This window comes from Macrosteles quadrilineatus, unplaced genomic scaffold (genome assembly GCF_028750875.1).
Source record: "Macrosteles quadrilineatus isolate MER2022 unplaced genomic scaffold, UCM_ALF_1.0 Scaffold_6__1_contigs__length_79288215, whole genome shotgun sequence".
Taxonomy (NCBI): domain Eukaryota; kingdom Metazoa; phylum Arthropoda; class Insecta; order Hemiptera; family Cicadellidae; genus Macrosteles; species Macrosteles quadrilineatus.
Window position 1 is genome coordinate 34,901,069 of NW_026542599.1, and position 17,266 is coordinate 34,918,334.

The 17,266-nt window shown below is 37.6% G+C and overlaps 2 protein-coding genes across 3 annotated transcripts in view; one reads left to right on the forward strand and one right to left on the reverse strand.

Moving 5' to 3' along the window:
- The window catches only part of LOC128996175 (zinc finger protein 608-like), a 56,123-nt gene extending 49,211 nt beyond the window's left edge, over window positions 1-6,912 (forward strand). Inside the window, exons 4-7 of the mRNA XM_054421312.1 lie at window positions 412-532; window positions 1,251-1,338; window positions 1,777-4,340; window positions 6,401-6,912. Coding sequence (XP_054277287.1) covers window positions 412-532; window positions 1,251-1,338; window positions 1,777-4,340; window positions 6,401-6,471 — 2,844 coding nt within the window. The 3' untranslated portion in view covers window positions 6,472-6,912. The remainder of the gene's footprint in view (window positions 1-411; window positions 533-1,250; window positions 1,339-1,776; window positions 4,341-6,400) is intronic.
- A 2,095-nt stretch (window positions 6,913-9,007) lies between these two features.
- On the reverse strand, window positions 9,008-17,266 carry LOC128996375 (UDP-glycosyltransferase UGT5-like). 2 transcript variants are annotated; one of them, XM_054421673.1, is made up of 6 exons: window positions 17,211-17,266; window positions 15,071-15,225; window positions 12,863-13,555; window positions 11,130-11,349; window positions 10,510-10,729; window positions 9,008-9,713 (listed from the first exon to the last, which is right to left on the reverse strand). In XM_054421673.1, exons 2-6 carry the CDS (start codon window positions 15,218-15,220, stop codon window positions 9,434-9,436), a joined length of 1,563 nt encoding a protein of 520 aa, XP_054277648.1. In that variant the 5' UTR covers window positions 15,221-15,225; window positions 17,211-17,266; the 3' UTR covers window positions 9,008-9,433. The 2 variants fall into 2 exon arrangements, with proteins under 2 accessions (XP_054277648.1, XP_054277647.1); XM_054421672.1 differs by lacking the exon at window positions 17,211-17,266 and adding an exon at window positions 17,066-17,166.

Sequence of the window (17,266 nt, forward strand, 5' to 3'; positions counted from 1 at the left end):
TAATAAGAAAAATCTTAATATTCTTTGGTGTTGCATTCTTTAGATATTTTGGTTGTAGTGCTTGCTTGACAATCAAAATGTGTTGATTCGATCCTCTGAAAATTCATTTAGTTTTAGGTGATATAAAATTGATCCCAGCGGTTCTTGTTCATTAGGCCTTAAATGGTTCAAGCAAAATAAATGATTCTTAGTCATAGAACCAAACAGATCATATCACTTTATTGTACAACGGCCCTACTCAAATTCAGCGTAGAATAAGCACCTCAGTCTGCTCTTGTGTCTTATGGGTAATGAATATAGTTGGTTTCTAATTGTAATTATGTGTTAAAAATATTAAATTTGATATCTCGCTATTAAATATCCATGATCAAAGCTAATATAGCTACTGTAATGCTGTCTCTGTGTGTGTAGGAGACGGTAGACGTGTGCGTGGGGACCAGTGTTGCCACCATTACAGAACCAGACTGTTTGGGACCTTGCGAGCCTGGCACCAGCGTGACACTGGAGGGCATCGTGTGGCATGAGACTGAAGGTAACCTAACCTAACATAAACAAATTCTTCCCTAACCTAACATAGTTTTATAACACTAACTAACCTTAACTCTTACCCCTCAACAAAATCCTCGCATAACCTTATCTAGTTGAAAATTGTTTGACAAATTGTCAACTCAAACGTAACGTAGATGAATCTTTACCTATACACGCACCTTTGTAAGTTAGCCTAACGTAACCTACTACGAGTTAAAGTATGAGAGGTAACGATTGACTTATGTTAGAGAAATATTCTGTTTACTCAGACTTCAGTTACAGTTTAACCAAACCTTACCTAACTAATGATTGACTCTTGACCAAACAAATCCTTCTCTAGTAACAAAAACCTAGTAAAAGAAACTGTCACTTTGAGTCAAAATTTCACACATTTCTCATAACTTTTCAAACACATATTCCCATTCCATTCACACAACCACCGCTAGATAAATCCTATCAGTCTTGAATTCTCGTTAAACAATTTTGATTACATTAGCCAGCCTAGTGGCTAGTGTCTCGGACTTGTTGTGAGAGGGACAATTCTGATCTCCAGCATATTCAGAGAAATCTGGGTTTGGACCACTTTCCTCTAAATGTGTTTGATTTTCTCAGTTACAATTTTAAAATTGAACCACATTTGTTTCTATCAGTGAGGAAGATAAGTACGGTATGTTTATGTCCAGTAATTGGCCTGTTGAACTGATAGATTCTTTGTTTTGTAGGAGTATTGGTAGTGAATGTTACGTGGAGAGGCAAGACTTACGTTGGGACTCTGTTAGATTGTACAAGGCACGACTGGGCGCCCCCCAGGTATGTTTGACTACAGTTTAATTACCCAACAAACAGATTAACCTCTGCTGTACCGTATAGTCATTTGTATATTAAATATGCAATTTTAAATAACAAACTTTGTTAGGGACTGTGAACACTCACTTTGTCATTTAATGCTTTCCAGGAAAAGACTCAATTAAATTTTATAACAAGATAGTAAAATTGGTTAGACCAATTTTCAGTTGCACATGTAGCCTAAACCAAAATGTCATATTTGCCTTAACATATAAGTAGAAGCATAAAAAAATATATTAAGTGAGTAAATGTACAAAATATGATTCCAAATGTTTTTAAGTTTTAATTAAACTATCAAAAAATAGTTTTGGCATCTTTTTGTTTTCAGATTTATTAGATATATTTTGATTAGCCTAGTTAGTCCTACTAGTTTTCTAGCTCATTGAACATTGATGTTTTCAGGTTCTGTGATTCTCCCACAAGCGACTTGGATGCAAGAACGCCAAAAGGGAGAGGGAAAAGAGGCCGACAAGCAACTGGAGCTACAAACAACAACGACCTCAGTAACTTTACAGAAACTCGGTCGTCAGTCCACAGCAAACTGCGAAGTAACAACAACGGTGGAGCTAAGGGACGTAGAAATCCCAGTGGTCCAGGGTCGCCTACTCCGTTTGCGCCTCCCAAAACTGACACAACACCAGGAAAGAGAAAACCCAAAGCACCCGAGGAGGAGGCACCTGCGAAAAAGAGTAAACCTCCCCCGACACCAACACCTACACCTACACCTACACCTCCTTCTTCATCATCCTCTAGTCCTCCCCCATCTCCAGTACTGCTGGAGTGTCCAGAACCAAACTGTTCCAAGAAGTACAAACACATCAATGGACTCAAGTACCATCAGAGTCATGCACACGGAAATGCAGATGATGAAGAGACCAAGGAATCTACTGGGAGTATGTCAGAGGCTGAAGAGGCTCCTAGTCCGGCACCGGTTCTTATCAAGAAAGAGGAGAACTCTCCAGCCGAAGTATTGGCTCCTAAGACTCCCACACCGACTCCGATGGAAGTTCCTGAACCTTCCCCTTTGCAACCACCCTCTACACCAACACCGACCCCAGAGATTGAACCTCCACCTACACCGACGAGCCCAGAGAAATCGGTTATCAAACCGGGAGTATTGAGGTTTGGAACTCAAGAAGAAGCTTTGTTGACGATTCCTACAGTGCCAGCACCGATAACAAGGCCAGTTCAAACCAATAACATTCAGCCGACATCGCCGAGACAACCGTCACCAGCGCCGACTGTCCAAGCACCCATCCAACTTGTGATCAACCCTCAGACCCAGACTCCAGGTGTCACATCTCATGTCGTCCAAATAGCCCAGACCCTGGCTCAACAAAATACTAAAGTACCCCAGTTTAAAGTAAAGCCCACATCAGTCTTGATGCCTGATGGGAAGAAAGCTGACAAACCTGTTAACCATAAGAAAAAGAGCAGAAAGTCACCGGCTGGAAGTCCGCATCCGCATCCTATTTTAGATCCTCAACCTCTCGGGCTTGAGACTGGAGGAAGAGAAGATGTGCAGAGTCCTGCGTATTCAGATATTTCAGATGACGGAGCTCCGGTATTAGAATCACAGGTAGATGGTTCTAAGAACAAACCTACAACAGGAGACAAGAAAGTGGAAGTGAATCCTGGCCAGTCACCTCACTCGATCCAGCATTACAACATGTATCCTTACTACGGACAACCTCCTTACTTGGTTCCGTCAGTGACAACAGAAAATAAACCTAAGGAAAATACCAATGACAAGAGTTTGGAAGCTAAGCCGGGATTGGAAAAAGAAAAGAAAGAAGGAGGTGCCGTTGGTGGAGAGTTTCAACAGAAAATGTTACCTCAGCATTACTACTCCTATCCATATGTGCCTGGATATCCTTACAACATAGATCCAAGTTACACAGTACCGATAGTCCCGGAAGAGAAAGCACCAGTAATAAAAGAAGAAAAAAGCCCTGGACCTAGTGAAAATGTTAAACAAAACCTTCCACCTGTTTCAACAACACTGCATGTACCGAACCCGAATAAAATAAAAACTGAACCTGGAACCAAAGAAAAACACGCTAATGAAAATCATCAAATTCTAAAAGAAAGTATTGAGATGAAAAATCAAATGACTCCTTCCTATTTGTATTCCCGACCTCAACAACAAGGCCAGGCGGTTCAACAGGAGGAAATGAGAAGGTATTACATCTACTCTCAGGACAGAAGAAAAGAACATCCAGGGCAAACTGAAAATCCTCAGTTAAAAGCAACGCCTCCGCCCCAACCAAAACAATCTGTACCGGTGCCGAGTCCTAAACACAAGGAGAAACTTCCAGAAGAGAAAAAGGAAGAGAAAGTGAAGCAGGAAGGTGTAAAACCTACGATGGAGACTCAAGGCCCCCCACCTCCTCCTACCTCATCCTACGCTTACATCCACCCAGGTTACATGCAATCACCTCACTACGGGCCGATACCATTTGACCCGGCGAGCCACTCGATGTACGCTCGTGGCATCAACCCAATGATAGTGCCCAGTCCTTACTCCAACAATCCTTACATGCATCCTCAGCTTCACCCGCCTATGCCGAGGTATCATGCACCGGAAGATCTCTCTAGGACTCCGCCTGGCAGCACTAAAGCTCTAGACCTATTGCAGCACCACGCTAGCTACTATACTTCTCACAAAATTCACGAACTACAAGAAAGAGCTTTGAAATCGCCAACGCCGAAAGCCACTGCTGCTAGCGCGTCTCCGTCAGCGGAGAGGCAAAACGTAGCGGTTCCTGGACCTCAAGGGACTCCCACCTCAACTAGTCAGCCGCAGCCAACGCCTTTGTCCTCCGGGAAGTCTTCGTCGGAGCGGGAACGTGACGGGAAGGACAGTCGATCGCCCCCTCCACAGAGACACGTCCACACGCACCACCACACACACGTAGGATTGGGCTACCCTATTCTGACTGGCCAGTACCCGGCCCCGTATGGAGGTAAGCCGCTGTGAGCTACCTAGTCCATTTGTGTTGCTACGGTAGTGTAGCGACGTTGACCGTACGCCATATTGGTGCCAGAACCCCCTCATTCACCTGAAATCGCTTTTTGTTACCAAAAAAGTAGTTTTGTTTACTTTGTGCTTGAGGATGCAAAAAACTAGGTTAGGCGAGTCTGTGATAAATTTAACGGCTGCGGATTTTCGAGAGGTGTATTGTACATATGCGTTGTCTCACCTCTTTGTGTTCACTGTGGTTTTTTTTTATACTGAAACAGATGGAATGCCAAAATGATCTCATCCTAAACCTATGTTTATAATTTTGTCGAATGTTTCTTTCATTTATCACATTGAATGTTGGGGGTCTTTTGTGTATTTGTTTTCGTGTTTATAGTCTTGTAATTATGTGTACATTTAACGAATTCTGTGTGTAAAATTTGTAAAATGTACTATGTAACTTTATGTAAAGTTGTACATAGATATTTTGAATTAAAAGAGTGAACATTTGTTTTTTTGTGAATATTTAACAAAAAAATTACTCTATATATTTATGGATGTTATATTTTGTTGTTAATTTTTTCATGTTTCTCTAGTTAAAATTGTAATTTTTTTCAGGAAGTACTGGAAAAGTTATTGAATACTTTAGGGACATTAGAAATTAAAATCTTATTGTTAGTTCTAGTTTGTGGGTTACTTATTCAATATTTCAGTTCATGCTTTTTTGGAAGGAAAACATTGTCACTTTTCATCAGCTATACTATACGTATTTAATTATTTATTTTGAAAATCTGGCACACCGTTTTAGTTGAAACAGTGGTGTAGTTTTTATCAGTTTCAACCACTCTACATATTTTATTGTTTATATTCACTACATAATTTTCCTCAGACTGACTTAAATCAATGAGTAAAATTTCAGAATTTACATCTTTGCCTAGTTCGTGTAAATAACATTGGCTTTAACACACGCTTAACAAATTATGGGTAATAAAGGCTGAATTTTTAGTGTTGTAGGCAATTGTAAAAGTTATCATATTTGGTAATTTTATGTTTAATTTTATATTTGGTGTTAAGTGTATTGTATGTATTGGAAACTTAAAAGTGCTTCTTAACCTCAAATCAATCGGTTTTACTTATTAAAAATTAGCAGAAATATTTAAATAGTATTTAACTTATTCTTCCCAATTTAAATTGTATTTTATTCCTTCTGGACTCTACCTCTCTACCTCTCTACTATTTTATGCCTGCTAATAAATTTGAATCCATACTTTTAACATTTTGTCCTAACTGAGAATCAAACCTTAACAAATTTTTCAATGTGTAAAAACATAAACAACATTAATCTTCAAATGTATGTTCTGTCTTTTAACAACGAAGAAAAAAAAATAAAAAGGAAAACTAGCAGCTTTTGCTATTTTTATGTATTATAACATTTAAAAGAAATAAAGAAACCAATACGTTAAAATTTTATTAAACATCAATTTTGCAATACACATAGCTTAAATGAGATGAAAAAATAGATATTCTCACCTACTAGATACTTTGATACTCTGGATCCTCTCATCTCTCTAGGATAGTATTCTAGATACTCTTACATATCTAGGAGTATATATTATTGGACCAGGCAGAAAGTGTAATTCCCTGCTTGTTTAGGGTCAATGTAGGAGCTTTGATAGAACTAGTCATTCCGTCTTGAAGCTGTAGCCATTGTTGAATTGAGACTCTAGTAGTGAAGTCGCCATTGATGCAAACTGATTTCTGTTGACTACACTGAATTTCTAACAAAGCCAAGTTGAACTACAGTACATTGTACCCTACATCAACTATCACATACCAAATTTTAGACTGGAAATAATTCTTTTTTGTAGTAGGTAGTTGTTTTGCAGAAGTTCTTTTTCTGTTCTCAGATAAGTAGCAAGGAAATGACTTTTTTACAATAGTACGCCCTGTGATATCTCATTAAACTATGTTCTTGCATGGAAGAATTGGCTACAGCTGGTCTATATAGATGGTAGAGGTGGAGTCCAGTGGTGTGGTCGTGTCTGATCGTGTTCTGTCTTGTAGCTGCCGTGCTCGCGTCTCAACAAGCGGCAGCAGTAGCAGCGACGGTCATCCCACCGTTCTCACCCAAGTGATCAAACATTCCAACGCTTGTATGTATATAGTGTATAAACTATCTTATCATTTACGTATTATTTTCAAACCCTCTAGAGTGTATAGACGGAATCCGATATAGATGTCAAGCGAGTTACTAACGACTGTCGCGCTTTCCAGTTTTAGTGGGACGCGGGACTCAGCTGTGTCAATGTACCTTAAGCTTATAGCGAGGACAGACCTCAAAACAAAATTATCAAATATCTAATCTACTATTGTAACGCTATTTTCAACTATTCGATGTACGTATAGAAAAGTTATTCTTGTTATAGATTTGGATATTCGATCGAGCTGGTCGTATCGCAAAATTACTGTATTTTCAATACGCAAAAATGTAATAACGGTTTGAATGTATGGTGGTTAAGGCTTAAGACCAAATTGTACAGAAGAAATTTCAAATTAAAATTATTATTTCTTGGGAAGCTGTGTACTTATTTTCCTACAAATCCTGTGTGTATTAATGTTTTTGGTCTTGGAGGTAAACAAATTGGAGGCCACAATAAAATATAGGTCAACAAAGACTTGTGAATTAAAAGAATATATTTTGCAAAGTGAAATATGATTTGATTTAAGACAGTTTTAATTTTACATAGCCTAATGATTACAACTTGACCTAATAAAAACAATTATTAAAATGTGGAGAGAAATAGGCATGATATTTATATTTTGGTCCATAAATGAAATTAAGCAGAGTGTGCTTCTAACCAAGCCAAACTGAAAGGACGATTAATATAAACAAAAGCACTCTTCTTGTTTTGTATTGTGAACCTGTACATAATGAAATTATTGAAAACTAAACTACTCTACGACCAGAGAAATTTAAATTAAAAATTGGCTACAGCTGCTTCATATATAATGGGATGTCTTATTTTTGTATAAAAAAGTCAATGATATCCTATATTGTTCAGGGAATTATTTTTCAAGGCTATGTGCTTCCATGGTCATACACTGAACATTCTCTGTTTGCGACAATCATGCCAAAATCAATAAAATTTATCTATTCACATTTTGGCATCAATTTAGAATGTCATCTTCAAGGTTACTTGACTTCTGTCCAGTTGTTGTATCAAGCGATTTTATATGTATCAAATCATTGACCTATATACAACTATGCAGAAATTAAGACATCCTCAATATGACACTACATTAGGCCAAAATGTTGGTGAATAGATTTTGTTTTGTACAAGGACTATAAAAAAATAAGTTATTATCGTAATCTCTCTAAGTTCTAAAGAAGTACCGGTACTGAAAGTTGTCTGTTCCAACTGCATTATGATGATTTAGTTGCAAAATAGTATGTTTCATTACTAGGACCGAAAGTGGCATTTTCCGACGCGCTTTCAAGTTTAATGTGTGAGGAAAAGCCGAACATAGGAAAACCAAATTTCACGTGCGAGGCAAAGCCGAGCAGGTGAGGGTTATTTTCACGTACGAGGCGAAGCCGAGAACGGGAATAATGGAGCAAGTGTCGGAAAAAAGCTTTTGGTCCGAGATAGAGGTGGGGATAACTGTCAGAAATGCCCAGCTGTTATTTGCCCAGCAGCTGCGTTTCGATAACTGTTTAAAATAACGGTTATCAAATAACTCTCAGCCGAGCTGAGCAGTACTGGCAACTGGCAAGAAACTCAGGCTGCCCGATAACCGTCGCCGCTAGGCAGTTATTGGATAACTCCAGTTGTCGATCAGCAGTATGGCTATCTACTGCGCCACAGTTGTTACGCGGCAGTTTGAGAGACGGTTACCGTCGCTCGTCGCTGCCTCGCAGTTATTTTAATAACTCCAGTTGTCGTTCAGCCGTATGGCTGCCTGTGCCTACTGCCTACTGGATAACTGTCGCTGCCTCGCAGTTATTTTAATAACTCCAGTTGTCGATCAGCCGTATGGCTGCCTGTGCATATTGGATAACCGTTGCTGCCACACCACGCAGTTATTTAATAACTCTAGTTGTTAGGCAGCCGTGTATGTGTTTGCTGCGCTACAGCAACAGTCTTGAGTGGCAACAACCATTACTTTTATGAGATTACTAAACAAATCCGATATTATATACAGCCAAGTGGTTATCTTATTTGCTACAAAATGTTAGTTAATGTCAAAAATACACAAATAAAAATATTTTAAACCGATAGGCAAACGCTCCGTTACTAAAAATAACAATTGCACAGCAGAGCAGACGGTTATCGATAACTCCTAGTTTTCGATAACAGCTGTTGCCGATAACAGTTATCGTCCAATAACCGTTATTAAATAACGGCTGCGTTATTTGTTCCCCACCTCTAGTCCGAGATATGAACGATACTTTTCATCACGACGCAAAAATACACACATGCAGAATAACAATTTCAGTAGTATTAAAATATGTTTAGACCACTCTTTATCATTGAAAATACACTTCACAACTTACGTGTATGGTTTCATAATTGTAGATTATCTAGATAAATGTATTAAAAATACTTCGTCACTTACGTTAATTAACTTAACATTTTGTAATTTGTACCAGTATCTTTGTACCAGTAAGCTTTCTGCATTTCTCTTCTTATCCTTCCCGTGATTTATCAGGTGAAATGTGATAAGTTAAGCTGTTCTCATCAAATCTGTAATTTTAGACATTATTTGAGCAATTTCAAACATGCACTATGTTAAAAACACAGCAAAACAAACTAATGCTTGTTTCTGTATAGATTTAGAGATTGTGCAACAATAAAAACAGCTGTTTCAAATCATTAAAACGTAACAAAACACTAGCGTGCGTAGTGAGTAAAGGCAGAACTAATCGAGAGCAAGGGAAAATCAGCTGATCGATTTTCCCTCGCCCTAAATTAGAGCTTGGGAAACAGCAACTTTCATTGATGACAGCTGTTATCAAAAATAGTTACTTTCGACGAGGAGTGATGAAAAATAGTTTTTTTTTTACACTCCAATCACTAGGTAATATTTTGTCCATTTTCAATCAGTCTTATTCTTTATTTTGCCTCCCAACAGTGGTCCTATGACCAGCATCACCAGTTTCTTGACCAGCCAGACAGTGATGATAACAATAGCCGCCACAAGAGCTATGACATCCAACAACAACAGCTGATACCAAGGTAGGTCTTTGGCTGGACTGTACAAGTGAGGTGCTCCGTGGTGAGAGATGAGGTATTCAGTCCAGTACACTGCCTGTTGTGCAGCTGTCTGAGGAGAGTCTACAAACAGCTTACCCAGCTTCTCTATGTTGTGCTTGTACCTGCACATCACAAAACATCTGAGTAAATTTCTCATCACTTATCTATTTTGGCATTGCTGTTACATTAGTGAACCTTAAAACCACAAACACTTGAAAAGAACCGGGGTAGGCCTATTGGATGATAAACATAAACAAATGACGTTTTTGGCCCGAAAATAACATTGCTTAAATGGAACTGCCAACACATATGTTGATTCTATTATAGGATTCGGGCCAACTACGTCATGATCCATACCGGGTTTTATTCTAGTATTGGTGCTTCAAACAGTATGAGGTAAGAGGAATCACTGACTGATGGCAAGGGGTAGACACCTGCCTTAAGAAGAGCTTATAGAATGAATGTTGCTGTTTAGCAAGTAACTGGAGTTTGGGTAACAAAACAAACAAGCTCTGAGGTACTCATCAGGGATACAAAAAGCCCAATCGTGGCTGACGCCCCTTGAGACAAGATCTGCCTCAATTAATCAACTAAATTCAAACTTGTTTTGATATAAGAATGCTGAATTAGATTTATACAAAGCTGACACACCTGGGGCTTATTTGTAGGCCAAGATGGGTAAAGGGTGAGTACTGAATGAGATGTTATTAAGATCAGCTGGTTTTATAGCCAAGGCCATTTTTTAAAACTATATCATGAAGGACATAAAATCCAAACGCTATAGAAGCTATAGAATTTTTTTCAGGATGAATTAGTCAAATTTCTGGTTGCAGGGCAATCACTATATCCTTTCTGCCTAGTTGGCTTTCAAGTGGTTTTCCTGGTAGAGGAAAAGGTATGAAAGTGTGCACTACTCACATTGGATTGGAGAGAATCTCATTGATTCCATTTCTCAAGCCTTCAGCGGTCAATTGTCCCACATCCAGGATCTTGGTCAAATTGCGCCTCACCAGTTTTTCTGCATTGCCTCTCTGATCCAGAAAGACTGGGAGTGCTAGGATCGGAACTTGGCGGAAGATTGCTTCCTGTGTACTCAGAAGTCCACAGTGTGTGATAAACAACCGCATCTTTGGGTGAACTGAAAATATGGAAAAGACGGATATTTTCTGGTAAAGCCAGATTTTCAAATTTTTCAAAATAGATTCTGCTTTTCTGACAGTCTTGAGATAATGTGTATATTATGATTACTGCTATAAATGTACATATTTACTTGTAAATTTCTCATTCAAATTCTATGTCCTTAGATCTAGCTGAAGGCTGTTTGGGCATGAGGGAACCCTAGCGGTAACCTCAGTAGCCCCAAGTAGCCACCACTGTTGATTTTGACATTTTTTAAAATTACCACTTGCAAATACTACATTATTTTTCAGAATCATTTAACAACCATATATTTTAATTTCTAACTCAGGTACCTAATACAAAGAATATAACATTTTTTAAATTAATTTTTGACCAAACATTCATTAATCTTAATTTACCTAACATGTCTCCTTGGGGCAGCCATTTGCTGATTTTCACATTTGAAGGAACATTTTTCAGTTCTTTGTCCCACTTCCACAACACTCTTTGTGGCAACCCTTCAAATGCTTGAAGAATTTGGGTTTCAAAATCTTGAGAAAACCAGGTGGAATCAATGTTAGTTCCAAAACAGATCAGGATAACTCCATTTTCTGCTCCATCCATGAATTCTTGGATATCCTTGAAAAAATGTTCAGAACAATTGAGTAAGCTTGATGTATTGATGGTTGGTTATAGGTTTCAATTTTTGATTAAGGATTTATTAGTGTACTAGCTGTACCCGCGGGCTTCGCCCCGTTTAACTTCATAAGTGAGCTTGTTCACATGGCTCAATCACGTCCTGGTTGAAGTTCGTTCGCTACGCTCACTCACCTTTAGGTTGGAGCTCGTTCGCTGCGCTCACACGTCCTGGTTGAAGTTTGTTTGCTACGCTCACTCACCTTTGCGGTAGGAGCTCGTTCGCTACGCTCACTCACCTTTACGGTTGGAGCTCGTTCGCTGCGCTCACTTGCCTTCAGGTTAGCTCGTTCGCTACGCTAACTCGCCTCCGGATTGAAGTTCGTTCGCTACGCTTACTCACTTTTGGTTTAAAATTAGCTGTTGTAAAATATTAAAAAAAATAATAGTGCTGCACTCTGTTGGTAATCCTTGTAACTTTAATGCTATTTAACATCATAGAACAGAACCAACTTGTTTAATTGAAACAGCTGTTAAGATTCATTAATTCCATTTAAATATGAGTACTCATTAGGTTAACATGGGAAACTCCAGACCACTGGGGCGGAGCCCGAGAGTCCGATCAGAATAAAAACCTCTTAGTTTTCCTATTTAATGCCTAAAGAATCAGTGTACCAAATTTCAGCCTTCTAGGTAAGTGGGAAGTGGGAGAATTAGTGATGAGTGAGTCAGTCAGTCAGTCAGTGAGGGCTTTGCCTTTTATATATTATATCGACTAGCTGTACCCGCGGGCTTTGCCCCGTTTAACTTCATATGTGAGCTCGTTCGCATGGCTCAATCACGTCCTGGTTGAAGTTCGTTCGCTACGCTCACTCACCTTTAGGTTGGAGCTCGTTTGCTGCGCTCACACGTCCTGGTTGAAGTTTGTTCGCTACACTCACTCACCTTTACGGTTGGAGCTCGTTCGCTGCGCTCACTTGCCTTCAGGTTAGCTCGTTCGCTACGCTAACTCGCCTCCGGGTTGAAGTTCATTCGCTACGCTCACTCACCTTTTGGTTTGAAATTAGCTGTTGTCAAATATTAAAAAAAATAATAGTGCTGCACTCTGTTGGTAATCCTTGTAACTTTAATGCTATTGAACATCATAGAACAGAACCAACTTAGTTTATTTATTTGAGCCATTTACAAGCAGGGTGTGCTAAATAGAAAATGGGGGGGGGGGGGTGTTGAAAATAGAATCATGGACTTGTACACATTCAATGAGTGTCCCAGTGGGATAAACTTGGACCATGGTAATAATTTAACCTTTTAATTTGTCAATAATTAATTGGTCCGGAAACACTACAACAAGAACTATGAGGCATGAGGTCTACTGTATATAGATGGAATGTCTACTTCAGTATCCAAGTCAATCACGATACAATCTCCCTGAATTAATCTATGATTAAAATTCAGTGTGCTACACTGTCTTGTAGGATTCATTGATTGTCTATTCTCAATCAACATGTTCACATACCTTAGGCAGTGGCTGAGGGTCTGAGATGTGCAGTCCGGCAATGCCTATGACACCAGGCAGGAACGGACGTGGCTCATTGAGAGCTGGATGGTGATTCACTATCACAACGTTTGCTCTCTTGGCTATATCTCTCACATGAGGGAGATTCTTCCCAAACACCTCCTGCTTCATTTTCTCTTGAAACGGATCAAACTTGGTACGGACAAACCATTCGACAAACAGGTAGTAAAACGTGTTCTCACACCTTTCCCAAAACGTCATGTGCTGATCAAAGTCGGAGATCATGTTAGGTACGTAGGCTGGGTTGAAGAAGTTCCCGAGTCGAGACGTCATCCACTGAGGTGTTCCGTACGTCGTGGCAAGAAGCAGTGGAGGATTACCGAACAATGGGACAAGACCTAACAGAGCCTCAGCGCTCCCGTCATCATGTATGATCAGGTCGAATGGCTTTTCAAAATCTCTGTACTCATTGATCAAGTCTTTCAGAGCTTTAGAGCGCATAATTGGTTTAGTAGAGATTTCCAACCAGGATTGAAAGAGGTACATGGATCCGATTTTTGAATCTGGAGATAATGAGGCCCAGCTATCACTGAGGTCTTGTGATGCTTCAAATGCTTTGTATACATCTTCGGCTATGAATGTCTTCAAGTTTGGAATTGTGATTTTTGGGTGGTCCACTCCAAACACAGTAATCTGAAATCATTGAAAATAGTCTTTTTCACTACCCTACTATGAGTTGAGCTGTTTTCGTTATGTGTTTACAACCTGCAAAACATCATATTTTCAACAGCTGTCTATTGTTTACTACCGAAAGTAACTTTGTTTACAACCAAAAATTTTCCAATGTCAACAATATCAAAGGTTTTAATTTTCAACAACTAAAGTAAATATTACCAATGACTATTAATACAACTTAGTTATATATAACTTAACTATGAATACTTCTTTATCCAATAGTCAATGATATTACCTAACTAAACCCATTGAAGACATCACCTAAAAAATTCTATGAGTTTTGTGAAGAAAATAAATATTCTTTTCGCAGTGTAGCGAAAAGTAACATTCAAAACTCGAGTGAAAGTGGGTCTATACATGTTCTCGACCATTTAAAGTGCTCGATAAATATCATACTTCAAACATGGTCTCAAATATGTAAGGACTCACTTTCTTGTTATGTTATACTATTACAAAAATACAACTTCCAAAACTCAATCAAGAAATTAAGTTTCAATCTCATAACATGTTTTCATTTGATAATGAAAAATTATGTTTTAATTCAGTGCGGCTACATGGTAGTTTAATAAGGCCAGCTTTTTATAAGCAAACAAGAAACGAAGAAAATAAACTTATTAAAGACTAATGAATAAGGTACTTGTTTCATTGTTAAAACGTTCTTAATTAAATCAATTAAATAATTTACTTAAAACTCAGTTTTAAGTAAACTTAATTTAATTTCATTGATTTTAAATCAGTATCCCTAATTTTAAATCATTTATGTTGTAATTCATACACTATCAATGAATGATCTATCATTGACTATATGTTTAAGGATATCAGCATATCAGGTAACACCATCAATGAATCTTTTTCCATGATATAAATTGTTTATATTCCTTTCAAATTGTATATAAAAAACCTTAAGCCAGACCTACATATACAACTGTTGTGAAGATGGCTGAAATGTAAAATGAAACGCTACTACTATTCTTAATGAATGTGTAAATAAAGATTATTTGTCTATTGTCTATTGTCTATTGTCTATACAATATATACTTTGCTAGACTAGAATGGTAGCTGCCCTATATAAACTATTTTTTGCAATTAAACTGAAGTATATGATCTATGGTTTTTAAATAGTATCCCACATGTGTGCTAACCATGTAGACCCTTTGAAGAAAATAATGTACTTGATTTTTTTTACTATTGACCAAATGCGGTACCAACCTGATAAAACAGTCATAAATCTAAAATTTACCAGATTTTGCTCTCATTGCTCAAAATAAACCTCTCTGAACTTAAACATGCTGAGGTCAACTGAAGACCTTGTGGTATTGATAATTGGACCACTCAAATACATTGAATGAGATTACGCTTGGATAAATCTACAACAAACCGTGAGGCAGCCCTTTAAAAAATATTATTTCCTATGCAACAATATTTTACAATATTAAATGGTATAGTTTTAAATATCAACCTCTGGCTACAAACCTGGTGACCCCTCTCAGCTAATACAGCCATGAATCTGTAGCACCAGAGTGAATGGCTGTGAGATGCCACAGCACAGAGAGCGAGAATCTTAGCAGTCAACGCAATCTGTAGACATTGAGCTGTACCTAGCACAACTAGCAGCCATTTCATGGTGTCTGCAACATGTTACATTAATTACTTCAAACCTAAACCCTATTCGATGAATCTTTTTCATGCTACCAAAGTCCCACGTCCAAGAATGTGTAAACAAATCGAATAGTCAAAATTAAGAGCTATTGGGCGCAAGGGAACTCCTGGTGATGAGCTCAGTGGTTCCCCAAGTAGTCGCCGCTTTCGCTTGTAGCACAGTGGGCCAGCGTAATCAGCCACAGAAGGTACCTTATTCCCCCCATAATAAAGTACACAAACCTATCGGGTCAAAGGAAACAAATTGTAAAACATCCAACAAGTATAGTTGTCAGGCTAAGAAAATCACTTTTTTCAGGAACTAAAATTCAAAATAATTAAAATGTTATTTCAATGTAACAAGTTTATTACAAACTTTTAAATATTGGAATGAAATTACAATCATCTTCTTAAGCATAACTCTTTAGATATAATTGATAATTTTTACTTTTGTTGAGCTTGTTTTTCAGCCCCCAGATGTACCAACATTTGAACAAATTACCACTTTCAAGCTCCATATGACCAGTGCTCGATTTGTAAAATATGAGGGGCTGGAACTGCAACCTATTTAATCTGGTTAGTTACCATATTTGAGCCAATATTTTTATCTTTCCAAAAGAGAGGTACCGGAACTCCTTTCCACCTCAAATCGAGCACCACATACGACCCACATTTTTTTCCAGAATCATTAAACAACCCTACATTTTAATTTCTAATTTAATATCTGTCAATCCAATGAAAATAAAGTTATTTCTGAGCTAAGCTTTCTTGAGGTATTCTACAAGCATAAACAGTAAACTATATGTTTTAAGAGTCCTTAGAGGCTAGCGGCCATCTTGGATAATTTCAAACAGCTGCTGAAGAGTTAATTATCATCCAAAAATAGTTTTTTAAACACCAAAGTTTTTATAATTTTTTTTAAATATCTTGCATGAGGTCAGAAATTTTCTTTGTTGTTTTGAATGATTTCCAAGTCCATGGAAGCCAACTACCATCATGGATTTGCCCACCGTAAGAAGAATGTTAATTTTGTTATTTTTAAACAGCCGCTGGAGAGTTATTTACCATCTCAAAATATTTTTTCAAATAACAAAGTTATTGTAATTTAAAGATCTAGTATACTGCCCGATTAAAAATTTTCTTTGTAATTTTTAATTGTTTTATGAGTTGTCTATTCTTCAAGAACTCTTAAGAGTAAAATAAGTTCCTACACTACCATGATATTTAATCTAGTGATGTGCATTACAATTGTGTATAACTTCTGGTGTTAAAGTAACGTTTATTAAATGAAAAAACTGTGTTAATGATAGAGAACACACTGTATTTGTACACAGTGTGAGGTCTATTTGTGTCAGCCATGGTCCTATAGACATTATGAGCCTTTTATGTAACAAATCACCCCTTATTTTAAAAGATCAAAAGAGCTCTATAAAATGAGATATTTTATTAATTAGTCTAGCACAAATAAAATAACTGTAATTTTGTTAATTCATTTGTAGCCAAAGCTGAAATCACTGTAACAATTATTGCACAGAATTCTTTTTTTTTTCTTAAATGTTGTGGTATTTTATCTGAGAAATAGTCAACTGTTGTTGCATTGGATGGATATTATTTAACCAAAATAACATTTCTGATCTTGAATAGAAAAGATAATGTTATAGTATTTCACACTTTCATCTTCAACAATACTCTTGTTCTATATCTCTACTAAACACTAAGTTTGAGAGATAATTATTTATAACCAACAGCTTATTATAGGCTCTGTACTGTCAAAACATAAGGCAAGTATCATTTGATGGAATAAAAACCACCAATAGAATAGGTACTCACAATATACACTATTAACACATTTGCAATCAACACAACACAGTTAAAGGACAAACACCAATAAACCAAACATACTATAAATTGTGAAACTATTTCACTAGGTAAAAAGTGTTGTGTAAAAGCACAAGAAATATAGATAGGTACTCACTGTCAACAAGCCTGGTGAAGCAGAAGATAAGGCTATTGCCTCAATCAGCTGTCTTG

Excerpts from the sequence above, each read along its gene's own strand:
- LOC128996375 (XM_054421673.1), bottom strand. The coding sequence starts at position 15,220 with ATGAAATGGCTGCTAGTTGTGCTAGGTACAGCTCAATGTCTACAGATT. Across the intron at positions 11,350-12,862 it reads ACCCTCAGCCACTGCCTAAG|GATATCCAAGAATTCATGGA; the intron begins GTATGTGAACAT and ends CATTTTTTCAAG. Across the intron at positions 9,714-10,509 it reads GAGATTCTCTCCAATCCAAT|GTACAAGCACAACATAGAGA; the intron begins GTGAGTAGTGCA and ends TGTGATGTGCAG.